Source organism: Bos javanicus, chromosome 10 (assembly GCF_032452875.1).
Source record: "Bos javanicus breed banteng chromosome 10, ARS-OSU_banteng_1.0, whole genome shotgun sequence".
NCBI lineage: Eukaryota > Metazoa > Chordata > Mammalia > Artiodactyla > Bovidae > Bos > Bos javanicus.
In genome coordinates this window covers 99573769-99587353 of record NC_083877.1, presented here as the reverse complement: position 1 = coordinate 99587353, position 13585 = coordinate 99573769, and the positions used below count along the sequence as shown (strand labels likewise).

Genomic DNA, 13585 nt, shown 5'->3' with positions numbered 1-13585 from the left:
GGTACACAGCAAAATGATGTGACTTACATACATTATGAAGTGATTACCACAATAAGTTTAGTGAACATCCATCATCTCATGTAGATACAGCATTAAAGAAATAGAAAAAAAAAGTGTTTTTTTTTTTTTTTCCATATGATGAGAACTCTTAGGATTTACTCTTTTGTGTGCAATAGAGGGCAGCGACTCATTTTTTAATATTAATTTTGTTTTAGAATTATGTAAACTGTTTACATGTTTCAAAGTGAAGTCTCTGAAGTTTTGTTTTTTTTTTCACGTTTTCCCTGGAATTTCCTTTTTTCCTAGCTTTCTGTACATACACTCCAGAGGAGAACTGACTTTGAGGTCAGGTTATTCTAATTTTAATCCTGGCTCTGCCACTGTCTAGCCACCTGACCTGGACTCTGCTCTTTAAGCTGTCTGGGTCTCAGTTCCTTTGTCTGTGAAATGGGCATGCCTGATGACCGTGAGACCCCATGCAGGCCTCCAGCTGGAGGGCATATTACTGAGCAAGGGCCGGGATGCTCTCTGACACAGGCTGTGGGCCCGCCTCCCGTGGACCGCTTCCAGCCAGGGGTCAAGGCAGCAGGGACCCTAATGGAGATCTCTTCTCAGGATGCAGGACCCTGAGCATGGCTGACTTGGGCTCAAGAGCTCCTTGTCAGCCATGCTGAGCCTTCCTTAGGCCTCAGGTGGTCCAGAACTCCCTCACCCACCCTCCTTCCCACTCTGCCTCAGCGGGATCAGACTCACAGTGTGTCTGCTGGCCCTCTTCGCCTCCTGACTGTGTTTCCCTTAATAAAATCCACACCCCTTTAATCCCCACTTGGCATCTGCTTCTGGGAGGACCTGGGTTCACGAAGGGTGAGAGTACCACGTGTTGAGGACCAAATGGGACGATGTAAACAGAGTGTTCATTGGCGCGACGGGCGCAGAGCAAGCGTGCAGGAAGGGGCAGGGGCTCCTATCACCTGTGCCACTGCCGCCGCCATCCCCCACATCTGGCCAGCTCTGCTTCTTTGGTGGCTCCGGGCACAGAGAGCTCCAGGGGCAGGTCCCAGCTCACAAGGCAACTTAGAGCGAGAACAGCTGTGGTTTCTGAGCAGAACAGATGGGTTAATCACAACATCCTTTGTGGGTGTGTTTATATATATAGTCTGGGGCTTCCCAGGTGGCACTAGTGGGAAAGAACCCACCTGCCAACGCTGCAGACATGAGATTCGGGTTTGAGCCCTGGGTTGGGAAGATCCCCTGGAGGAGGGCATGGCAACCCACTCCACTACTCTTTCCTGGAGAATCCCAAGGACAGAGGAGCCTGGTGGGCTACAGTGCACGGGGTCACAAAGAGTCAGACACGACTGAAGTGACTTAGCACGCACACATATGTAGTCCATAGTCAAGGCTGTGGTTTTTCTGGTGGTCGTGTGTGGATGTGAGAGCTGGACCATAAAGAAGGCTGAGCACCGAAGAATTGATGCTTTTGAACTGTGGTGTTCGAGAAGACTCTTGAGAGTCCCTGGGACTGCAAGGAGATCCAACCAGTTCATCCTAAAGGAGATCAGTCCTGAATATTCACTGGAAGGACTGATGCTGAAGCTGAAACTTCAATACTTTGACCACCTGATGTGAAGAGCGGACTCATTGGAAAAGACCCTGATGCTGGGAGGGATTGGGGGCAGAAGGAAGGGGACGACAGAGGATGAGATGGTTGGATGGCATCACCAACTCGATGGACATGAGTTTGAACAAATTCTGGGAGATGGTGGTGGACAGGAAAGTATGGTGTGCTGCAATTCATGGGTTGGACACGCAGAGTTGGACACGACTGAGTGACTGAACAACAGCAACAGTCTTTCCAACTCAAGGTCTTTAGCTTAATCATATCTGCAAAGTTCCTTTTGCTATGTAAAGTAATGTATTCATTGCTCCCAGGGATGAGAACAGGGGCATCTTTGGGGACTATTATTTTACTGACCACACAACAAGCAGGGGAGAAATAGAGGAGGTGCTTCAAGAAGTGATATTGTTACCACCCAAATGTTGGCTTTCTCTGCCCATCAGTGCTGAATAAAAATTACTGATACAGAATTTGGAAGAAATAGAAAGATGACTTTAGTCCTCAGCTGGCAGAGGGGGAAACACATCAGGCTAGTGCCTCAGGAACTGTGACCCCGTCCTGGGGGAACTGAGACATGTATGTAGTCTGGGTCATGGTTTCAGGGAAAATGACAAGCCTCAAAGTAATGAAGGTCTTACCTTCTTCTTGTGTGTGTGCCAAGTTGCTTTAGTCACGTCTGACTCTTGCAGCCCCATGGACTGTAGCCCACCAGGCTCCTCTGTCCACGATTCTCCAGGCAAGAACAATGGAGTGGGTTGCCCTGCCCTCCTCCAGGGGATCTTCCCAACCAAGGGATCGAACTCACATCTCTTGTGGCTCCCGAATTGCAGGCAGATTATTTATTGCTGAGCCACCAGGGAAGCCCCTTCTTCTTCTCCTTGCTTTGTTTAAAAAATCATAGCTGGCGTCAGCTAATTGGGTTCGTTTGTCTCTGGTTTATTGTCCTGCGGCCTTCTTTCTGAAACACAAAAAACTACAAACAGTGGTCTGCGAAGGGAGCACAGTGAAGGCACAGGATGTAATCAGCATGGAGTTAAATGGTGGTAGGTGCAGGATGTAGCTCAACGCAGAGTTAGGTTAGCTTTGAGGAGAGCCAACTTAGTTATAGACTACAGATTAGAAACAAAGTAAAATCTAGGAGTGATGAGGCCTATTCTGTTTATATTCTTTGTCTTCAATAAAGGGAAAGAAAAGAAAGAAAATCTCATTTCTGAAAGCAAAGCTCATTCCTCTTTCTTCCTTTTCACTGCAACAATATGGAACACCAGACTTACGGTCCAGGAGGTGGGTGAAAATGGAAGCAAGGAGGTCACTGGTGAGGCGTTTGGACTGGACCAAGCAGGGTGTGACAGTGGCCTGGGTGAGGCTGTGGCCACGGCGATGGTGAGAGGTGTCAGGCACTGAGATACAGTGGGGGGGGGGGCGAGTGAATGGGATGGTGAGAGGTGCCAGGCACTGAGATACAGTAAGGGGACGAGTGAATGGGAGATGAGGGCGAAAAGGAAAGAAAGCGGCCCCGGACAAGGCTAGGCGTCTCTGTGGCAACAAGGGCAGGTGCAAATCTGAGTGTAATGTCTTTAGGGAAGGTTGCCTGTGTGCTAATTTGCTTAGGTCATGTCACACTCTTTGCGACCCCATGGACTGCAGCCCACCAGGCCCCTCTGTCCAAGGGATTTCCCAGGCAAGAATACTGGAGTGGGTTGCCATTTCCTATGCCAGGGGATCTTCCTGACCCAGGGATCAAAGCAGCATCTCTCGCATCTCCTGCCTTGGCAGGTGGATTCTTTACCGCTGGGCCACTTGAGAAGCCCCTCATTTAAGACCAGTGTCGCCTTATTGATTTTCTATCTATATGATCTGTATATCAGTGTAGGTTAGAGTACCCTACTCTTAGAGTATTGTCAATTTCTCTTGTTATGTGCATTAATATTTGCTTTATATATTTAGATGCTCTTGTAGTGGGTACATGTATGTTCATGAGTGTAATATCCTCTTCTTGTATTGATTCGTTTACCATTATGTAATGCCCTTCCTTGCCTTTTCCTATGACTTTGTTTTTTAAAGTCTATTTTGTCTGATACGGGTATTGTTACCTCTACGTTCTTGTTGTTACCATTAGCATGACATGTTTTTCTTTCATTCCCTCACTTTCAGTCTCTGTCTGTCTTTAGTTCTGCAGTAAGTCTCTTGTAAGCAGCTTATAAATAGGTCTTGTTTTCTTATCCAGTCAGTCACCCTATATCTTTCAATTGGAGCATTTAGTTCTCGGACATTTACAGTGACGATGTGTATGTACTCCTTGCCATTTTATTGCTTTCTTTCTGGTTGTTTTGATAGTTCTTTCTTGTTCTTTTAGCTCCCTTGCTTGTTTGATGATTTTCTTTCCTGGCATGCTTGTGTTCTTTTCTCTCTTGTTTTTGTGTATTGTAAGTTTTGCCTTGTGGTTACCATGGGATTCTTATATGTTGACCTGCAACTGTGTCTATTAGTTTTAAACAGGTAGTCCTTTAAGTTCAAACACATCCAAAAAAATCTACATATTCACTTCTCTTTCACACGTTTTTTTTGTTTTTGATGTAATATTTTGCATTTTCATGTTTATCCCTCTGCTGATTATTGTAGCTATAGTTGATTTTCCAGTGTTTTTTGTCCTTTAATCTTCATACTCGCTTACTTAAGTGGTTGATCCTCACACTTTATTATGTACTTTTCTTTACTAATGAGATTTTTTTTCCCTTTATCTATAGATACTTCTTGTTGTAGTCTTTTCTTTTCTGCTTAGAGAAGACCCTTTAACCTTCCTTTTAGGGTTGATTTAGTATTGATGAACTCTTTCAGTTTTTGCTTAACCGAGAAGTTCTTTGTCTCTCCTTCAATTCTAATTGATAATCTTGCTGGGCAGAGTGTTCTAGGTTGCAGGCTTTTCCCTTCCTGCACTTTGAATATGCCACAACACTCCCTTCTTTCCTACAAAGTTTCTGCAGAAAAATCAGCTGATAGCCTTCTGGGGGATCCCTTGTGTATGACTGCTTTTTTTTTTCTTGCTGTCTTTAGAATTCTCTCAGTTTTGTTATTTTAATTATATCCTGGTGTCTGTGTTTGGGCTCATCTTGTTGGAGACCCTCTGTTCTTCCTGCAGTTGGATGTATGTTTCCTTCTTTAGATTTGGAAAGTTCTCAGTCAGAATTTCTCACAATGTCTTTTCAGCCCCCTTCTCCCTGTCTCTTCCCCTCCTGGGCCCTTTATGATATGAACGTTGGTTATCCTAGGGATCTCTCACTCTGCTCTCGTTAGAGTGCACTTTCCTTCCGGCGGTTCCGGGTGACTCCCGCTCTTCTGTCTTCCAGATCCCTCGTTTCTCTGTGCCGCCCAGTCTGCTGCTAAGTCCTTCTCGCGTGTTTTTATTTCAGTTATTGTTTTCTTTGGTTCTGAGTGGTTCCTTTTCACATTTTGTCGTTCCCTGTTAAAATTCTCACTGCGCTCATCTATTCTTTCCCCTAATTCAGTTAGTATTCTTATTACTTATCTTTGAATTTTTCATTTGGTAAATCACTTATTTTGGTTTCAGTAATTATTTTTTCAGGGGTTTTTCTCTCGCTCTTCCAGCGGAGACAAGCTCCCCCTCTCACTTTCCTTATCTCTCTCTATCTTTATGAAATTAGGGAAGGTAGTTTTCTGTTGCCCCTTGTGTTGCAGCATTCCTGTTTGATCTGTGTCTGCCCCGTGGCTTGGGTGGAAGAGCTGGATGTGATGAGAACACAAGTGACATCTTTCCTCGGGTTGTGCCTCCTACCAAGGCAGTAGCTGGGAGTGGAGAAGGAGGGGCTGGGCCAGAACAGGTGTGCCCTGGGGCTCCTGTGCCGAGTGCCCATCATCACTCTATGGTGGGCGGGGGGCAGGGTCAGCCTCCAGGTTCTTAAAGCGGAATCTCTAAGGGCTGAGCTTCCAAGCCAGCTCGGCTCGCTTCAAGTGTGCGGTCTCTCCCTCCTCGCACTGGCACCCTCACTCCGGGGGAGCGAGAGGGGCTGTCCCAGGCACTTGGTGAGGGCTGGGGTACAGCCTGTGGGGGTCCGGCTGCCTTCAGGGGTCTGGATGTGACCTGCGTCAGTGAGAGCAATGGCTGCCTCTGCCCTGCTCAGGTGCTGCTTCATGTTTGAGCCGCCTCGGTGTCTCACAGCTGAGGTCCTCCTCATAGCAGCTCCCATCCCACCGTGGAGCTGTGACGTGAGACGGGGGGCTGGAATGTTCCCCCGGCTCAGGCTGGCACACACACTGAAGTAGCTGTGGTAGGCCAGTTGGCCAGCTGGCCCCTCTCCGCCCTGCTTTGGGAAGGAGCCAGCAGCAGTGCGCTCCTCTTGAGTGCAGTCCCAGCTTCCCACGGCTTCCTGTTAGTCCCGCCAGCCCTCCAGGGGAGCTCATTTTTTTTTGTAGAACTCCAGGGGTAGAGCCCCCACTACGGGGTTTGAACCACTCACTTCCCAGGGAGAGTCTTCTTCCAGTTTAATCTCCATTCTCCTCTGAGCCCCCTCCCAGGGGCACAGCTCATAGGGGAGTGAGTTCCATGTCCTCCTCCTATTCCTCCATCTTGATCTGAGAGGCGCTGTGTTTGAGTTTGGACCCTTCTCCCATATAGGAAGCTCACCCTTCTTTTGTGACTATAGACCTCAAGAAAAGAACTTTTAAACTTGCCAGATGCTCATATCTTCTATACACTTGGTATCACCTAGCCCTCAGTGCTTGGACAAATCTGCTGGGTATCCTTTTCCTACTTATTTCCTGTCCAGATTGAACAGTACACTTCTTTTTAAAATATGGTGGTTTGTTGTCTATCTTGAAAGTGAAAGTCGCTTAGTCGTGTCCGACTCTTTGCAACCCCATGGACTATACAGTCCGTAGAATTCTCCAGGCAAGAATACTGGAGTGGGTAGCTGTTTCCTTCACCAGGGGATCTTCCCAATTCAGGGATCACACCCAGATCACCGGCGTTGCAGGTGGATTCTTTACCAGCTGAGCCACAAGAGAAGCCCAAGAACACTGGAGAGGGTAGCCTATCCATCTCCAGCAGATCTTCCTCACACGGGAATCGAACTAGGGTCTCCTGTATTGCAGGCAGATTCTTTATCAACTGAGCTATCAGGGAAGCCCTAGTCTATCTCACACATTGCTTAACAAGAAAACTGAGGCAGGAGCTGAATGATAAATAACAGAGACATGGCTTTCAGATTTGGACCCCTGTAGAGAAATATACACATTTCAGACTCAGTTATTATTATTACTGAAAACTGGAACCCCTGGTGCTCAGCTTTTATCATTCAAGCAGACACCTAGCAACTGGTTGAATTCCCTCACTGGGGGCTTGGGGAACCCATGTTGAGCCCTCCCATTTGACAGCCGGCTTGAAAGATGTCTGCGCGGTGACTTGGTGTGGGGTGTGTGTTTATAAACGAACTCTCTTCTCCCTCTCGCCCGCCCCGTTTCCCAGTGGCCGTTCCTGCAGCAGCGCCCCCGGCGTGCCCGCCCAAGGCCGCCGCTAACGGGGCTCCGCCGGCGCCTCGCCTCGCCGTGTCCTCCCGAGCCGCGGTCGTAGCCAGGATGGAAGGCGCGGCCCAGGGGGGCCTGCAGACCGTCATGAAGTGGAAGACGGTGGTTGCCATCTTCGTGGTCGTGGTGGTCTACCTCGTCACGGGTGGTCTCGTCTTCCGGGCGTTGGAGCAGCCCTTTGAGAGCAGCCAAAAGAACACTATCGCCTTGGAGAAGGCGGAATTCCTGCGGGATCATATCTGTGTGAGCCCCCAGGAGCTGGAGACGCTGATCCAGGTGAGCAGGGAGGGAGTCCGCCATCGCCTCGCCCGCGGGGGGAAAGGGCGGCCTGGACGTCTGTCTTTCTGGCTCACTGAGCCTTGCCTTTGGTCGAGATGCTTCTGGTGGTGAGGGGGACCTCTCTGGGAGGTGACGTTTGAGTGGAGACCTGTGACAGGGTGCGGGAGAGGGGTCCCCCAGACCACACAGCAGCAGGCTGCGTTCTGCATCACCTGCTCTGGGATGCGGTGCTCAGTGGCCGCAGCAGGCTGAGGGCTTTGGATTGCCAAGTTCAAGGCCACTTATGTAGGCTGATTAACCGTTACATCTGTGTGAGGTGCTGGGTAAGAGGGTGGCCTGGAAGTCAGAGAAAGAATTTTAAGCAAGTAGGAGTGTCTTAACCTGTCCCAGGTGAGTGAGAATGGAGCAGAGAAAAGGCCACCAGAAGTGGGGTGGGGAGGCCGTGAGAGACTTGGAGAGGCTTTGGTGGCTTGTGAGGATGAAGAAGTAAGGACGTCTATGACAGCGATGAGCAAGACGCTGTTTCGCAAATCCACTGTGTGTCAGACACCGTGCTGGGGCCTCCCTGTACTTTGGATAGGAAGGAAAAAAATATTCAAAAAAGAAACGGAGGTGGAGAACTTTGGCCTCCTGCCTGCCAGGCAGAGGATGCAGAGGTGGGGTGGCGTTGGCAGGGGCGAAGTGAGGCTGGAAGGGAGTGTGGGGAACAAGGAGTCATCTAAGGCGGTATGGTGGGGGGGCGGGGGGAGAGAAACAGGAGGCTTGAGAAGCACCTCAGGCGGAGAGGACCGAGTCCCAGGAAGAGGACAAGGGGGCCGCTGAGAGGCCAGTTGGAGGGCTTCACCGCAGAGGTGACAGAGGGTGAAGCTTCTGAGCTGCGGTTTGGTTTCCAATCTGCACATCCTCCTGAACCATGAGGCGTGGTGGCTGGGGTTTGGCTTCTAACCTGCACACCCTCCTGAACCATGAGGCGTACTGGTGGAGGATGGTGACACAGAAGCAAGGGAGAGCCCCGTTTTTCTGGAGGTTCTCAAGTTTGGAAGGCAGAGGGGTGGAGGAGACAGCTTTCACGGTTCCTTTTGGCCCTGGTGTGACCCACATTAAGTTCTAATGGTAGGAGAATGCTGGAGTGTGTAGCCTATCCCTTCTCTAGCAGATCTTCCCAACCCAGGAATCGAACTGGGGTCTCCTGCATTGAAGACGGATTCTTTACCAACTGAGCTACCTGTGAACCCCAAGAGAAAAACGAATATCATATATCAGTGCACATGGGCTTCCCAGGCAGCTCAGTGATAAAGAATCCACTTGCCAATGCAGGAGTTGCAAGAGACATAGGTTTGATCCCTGGGTTGGGAGGATCTCCCAGAGGAGGGAATGGCAACCCACGCCAGTATTCTTGCCTGGGAAATCCCATGGACAGAGGAGTCTGGCTGGCTACAGTCCATGGGGTCACGAAGAGTCGGATACAACTTAGCGACTGAGCATGAGCAGCATTTTAATGCATGTATGTAGAATCTATTAATAGAAAAATGGTACAGATGAAGCTAGTTCCAGGTTATGAATAGAGATGCAGACACAGCAGTGGGGGGCTGGCGGTGGGGGAGGAAGAGGAGAGGGGGACAGAGTGGGAGGTTAGGATTGACATGCATGTACTACTATGTGTAAAATCGATGTGGGAAGCTGCTCTATAACACAGGGAGCTCAACTCGGGGCTCTGTGATGCCCTAGAGGGGTGGGGTGGGGGGCAGTTGGGCGTATATATGCGTATAACGGAAACTGACACAGCATTGTAAAGCAAGTATAATCCAATAACACATTCTAATGGTTACTACACATCAGCTTGTTATAGGAGTCACAAGTCTGGGCCGGCTTCTTTCTTTATCTATTTTCAGCTCCACTGACAGGGAGGGGAATTCTGGGGCCACTTATGATCTGACCCCTTTATTGTCATTATATTCTTTTCTTTGTTAGTATATAATCTTTTAAATGTTTCTCTAATCTGACTTGGTGGTGGTGGTTTAGTCCCTAAGTTGTGTCTGACTCTTGCTAATCCACATCTCCTATATTGGTAGGCTGATTCTTTACCACTGAGCCACCTCAGACTTGACTCTTAAGTTTAATAGAAATATACATTTTCCTTCTGGGACTGCATATGACTTCATACTATGTCCCACAATTTTTATTAAAAAAAATAAAACCTTACAATTTAAAAAGATAAGGGCAGTGTTTCCTACCACTCTTTCTTAGATGGACTTGTCTTTTTTTTCTCCTTTCATGGGAACATACAAACAGTTTTGTGATGGTGAGAGTGTTGTGCTAATCTGTTTAGCACAGGTTTAAGGCTCAAATTGCTGTAAAGAATGGAGGACATAATTCTGGAGTAATTTTAAGTAAGGGATTATACATTTTGCATTGATGTGTAATGGGACCCTTTTTATTTAGTTGCCGTACATGTAATAATCTAATAGGAGGCCTGGATTGAATCTGGACTCATGCCTGAATTTTCCTTCCTTAGACAGTGAGACATTGGGGAAAGGGATCATGTCTTATTATCTTTGCATCCACATGTAGCCTCTGTGTGGCTTTGCATCTAATTATTACCCAAGAGAGAGATGCTTTTGGAATGAGATATCAAAGGAAATCTCTAACAGTGGTGACGCCACGAGGTATCTGAGCTTATTCATGCGTTCCTTTATTAACTCAGTAGTTCCCTATTGTCCGCTCTTTGGTTTTTTCCTTTATGAAAGAATTCAGAGGCTAGAATGAAGGACAGGATGACAGAGGTAGTTCTGGTGTTGCCGTTAAGACCCATCCTTTGACTTCAAAAGTTCCTCTGTGAAATGAGGGGTGTGTGTGTGTGTGTGCCCATGAGATCATTTTTATAACAATTTAAAAATCTACCCTTTGTTAGGTATCCATTGTGAGTTAGGCACCTTCTATCCATCAATTCATTTAATCTCTCCAATAACATTCTAAGTTGGTACTACTCTACGCATTTCACAGGTAAAGAAACTGATGCTAAAAGAGGTTGAATACCTTTCCAACCATCAATGTGGCAGAGCTGAGATTCAAAGTGAGGTTTACCTGACTCTTCCTTGCCTCACCCGATGAGTATTTAGCCCTTTAAGTAGTTCTTGCTTGATCATTAGCTTCAGTTCAGTTGCTCAGTCGTGTCCGACTGTTTGCGACCCCATGAATTGCAGCATGCCAGGTCTCCCTGTCCATCACCAACTCTCGGAGTTCACTCAGACTCACGTCCATTGAGTCAGTGATGCCATCCAGCCATCTCATCCTCTGTCGTCCCCTTCTCCTCCTGCCCCCAATCCCTCCCAGCATCAGAGTCTTTTCCAATGAGTCAACTCTTCGCATGAGGTGGCCAAAGTATTGGAGTTTCAGCCTCAGCATCGTTAGCTTAATTCTCTCTTAAATATTTGCTTCATGTTTAATGCTTTCCAGAATTTTAGCAGAGTCAAAAAGCGTTGGATTTCCTTGCTCTCTAACAGAAAACATTTCTTTTTCCACCCCCCTTTATATGCATAGACTGTCAGTCCTGGATATGGGACGCTTTAAGATCTCCATCTGCTGTGGTGTAAGTGTTTATACCTGTGTTTGTCTACAGTTTTTGAAAGCTAAGTAGTTAAAATACTGAACCTATGTCAATTAAGAATCACATTATTGGGGCTTCCCTGGTAGCTCCGTGGTAAAGAATCTGCCTGCCAATGCAGGGGACACAGGTTCAGTCCCTGATCCGGGAAGATCCCACATACTGTGGAGCAACTAAGCCCATGTCCCACAGCTGTTGAGCTGGTGCTCGGGAACCCGGGACCACGATTCCTGAGCCCTTGCAAGACAACTGCTGAAGCCCGTGCTCCGCTGCAAGAGAAGCCACTGTAATCAGAAGCCCCTGCAGCCCAGTTAGGAGCCCTGGCCCACCGCAGCTAGAGAAAAGCCCGCACAGCAATGGAGACCCAGCACAGCCAATAATCATAACAATAAAGAATCAAATTATTATGCGCTGTCCTCAGTTCACTGCTTCCTTCATAGGCTGCAGGTGGCAACACCTTAGGACCAGGGAGCATCCTCTCACTTTCGAGCATCCTCTGGGCAGCGCTCTCTGGAGTGCGCATAAGAAGCACGCTGTTTAGGAGGGCTTTCAGGATGCTGGGAAATAGTATTATTGTATCTCAGTGATACTTTTATCTAATAGGGAAAAGGTCAGATTGATGGTATTTATCTGATGGTGTCGGGACTCTCAGCTGAATTGAGTGAACCACTCATAGAGCTAATTTGGAAGGTGTGCTGCTGCTGCTGCTGCTGCTGCTAAGTCGCTTCAGTCGTGTCCAACTCTGTGCGACCCCATAGACAGCAGCCCACCAGGCTCCCCCGTCCCTGGGATTCTCCAGGCAAGAACACCGGAGTGGGTTGCCATTTCCTTCTCCAATGCATGAAAGTGAAAAGTGAAAGTGAAGTCGCTGAGTCTTGTCTGACTCTTAGCGACCGCATGGACTGCATCTCACCAGGCTCCTCCGTCCATGGGATTTTCCAGGCAGGAGTGCTGGAGTGGGGTGCCACTGCCTTCTCCGAATTTGGAAGGTGTAATTCATATTATTAATAATAACAAACACAGAGCAGTCTGAACAGTTTGAGTGGTAGTCGCTCCATCCTGTCTGACTCTGTTCCCCCATGGACTGCAGCCCTTCAGGCCCCTATCTCCATGGGATTCTCCAGGCAAGAATCCTGGAGTGAAGATGCCAGTCATTGGGATCTTCCCAACCCAGGGATTGTACCCAGGTCTCCTGCATTTCAGGCAGATTCTTTACTGTCTGAGCCACTGGAATAGCCTAACCCCCATGAGATGCCTGGATAGCTTAAAAGAGCTATAGCTGGGGAGGGGTTTTTTGGGGGTACCGGCGGACTGCAGAGGAGACAGATGGGTCACCATCCCTGACCTCGATGCTGTTATGGAGGAGACTATCTGATTAATAGATTCATCTGTGCGTTCTTTACATTGCTACTGAACTTCTGTTATATCAGGTCACAGGCTAGATGCTGGGGATAGGAAACAGGAGAATAAAATGTGCCTCGAGCAAGTTACAAACCTCTCCATGATTCTGTTTCATTATCAATAAAGTGTGCCCCAAACCCCTCACCCTTAGGGCTTGAGAGGATTAAATTCTGTGATTCATGAGAAGGGCTTTGAACTGTGCTTGGCATGTGGTGAGTATTCAAAAAAAAAAAAAAAGGTAGATATTGCTGCTGCTGCTGTTTATAGTGTTATTCAAGGAGCTCAGAATTTTAAGCAGTGGTTCCTAATGGGGAGTAGGTTGCCTCTGGTGGGGAGGCGCATCTCTCAATGTCTGGAGACATTTTCTATGTCACCGCTGGAGAGATGGTACGGGAGGTTAGTGGGGAGAGGCCAGGGATGCTGCTAAAGACCCAGCCCACTCATCACAAGGAATCATCCAGTCTCACATGGCAGGAGACTGGGCAACCATGGAGGAAGAGGCGTGTCAGCCAGTAACTGGAGCTCACTGGAGTGGAGGCATTTCCCCCCAGTTTTATTGAGATATAGTTAACGTATATCCCTGTATAACTTTAAGGTGTGCAGCATAATGGTTTGAGTATTTATTGCGAAGCGACTACTGTAAAAAGTTGAGCAGGCCTCCATCATCTCATATAGGTCCACAGAGAGAAACTTTTTTCCTTGTGGCGAGACCTCTTAGATTTCCTATCTTACAGTTCTCATCTATACCAAATTGCAGTGTTCACTGTAGCCATCAAACTGTACCTTCCCTTCTGAGGACTTAAAACTGGAAGTCTGCAGCTTTCCAGCACCTTCCCCCAACTCCCCTTCCCCCACTCCCATCTCTAATATTTTTCTCTATGAGTTTTTTTTTAAAAAAAAAAACATTTCACACATAAGTGAAATCACGCAAACATTTGTCTTTCTCCATCTGATGTATTTAACTTAGCATAATGTCCTTAAGGGCCATCTGTGTTTGTGCAAACGGCAGGATTTCCTCGTCTTTTGATGGCTGAATAATATTCCATGATACCTGCCTCTGTCTGTGTGGACTTCTGCATCCATTCACCTGTCAGCGGCCACTTAGATTGCTTCCACGTCTCGTCGCTTGTAAGCGATGCTAG

General features: G+C 47.8%; 1 protein-coding gene across 1 annotated transcript in view; it reads left to right on the top strand.

The window, feature by feature from the left end:
- Positions 1-13585, top strand: part of KCNK10 (potassium two pore domain channel subfamily K member 10) — a 156365-nt gene that overhangs the window by 63351 nt on the left and 79429 nt on the right. The window contains exon 2 of the mRNA XM_061429636.1: positions 7101-7435. Coding sequence (XP_061285620.1) covers positions 7101-7435 — 335 coding nt within the window. The remainder of the gene's footprint in view (positions 1-7100; positions 7436-13585) is intronic.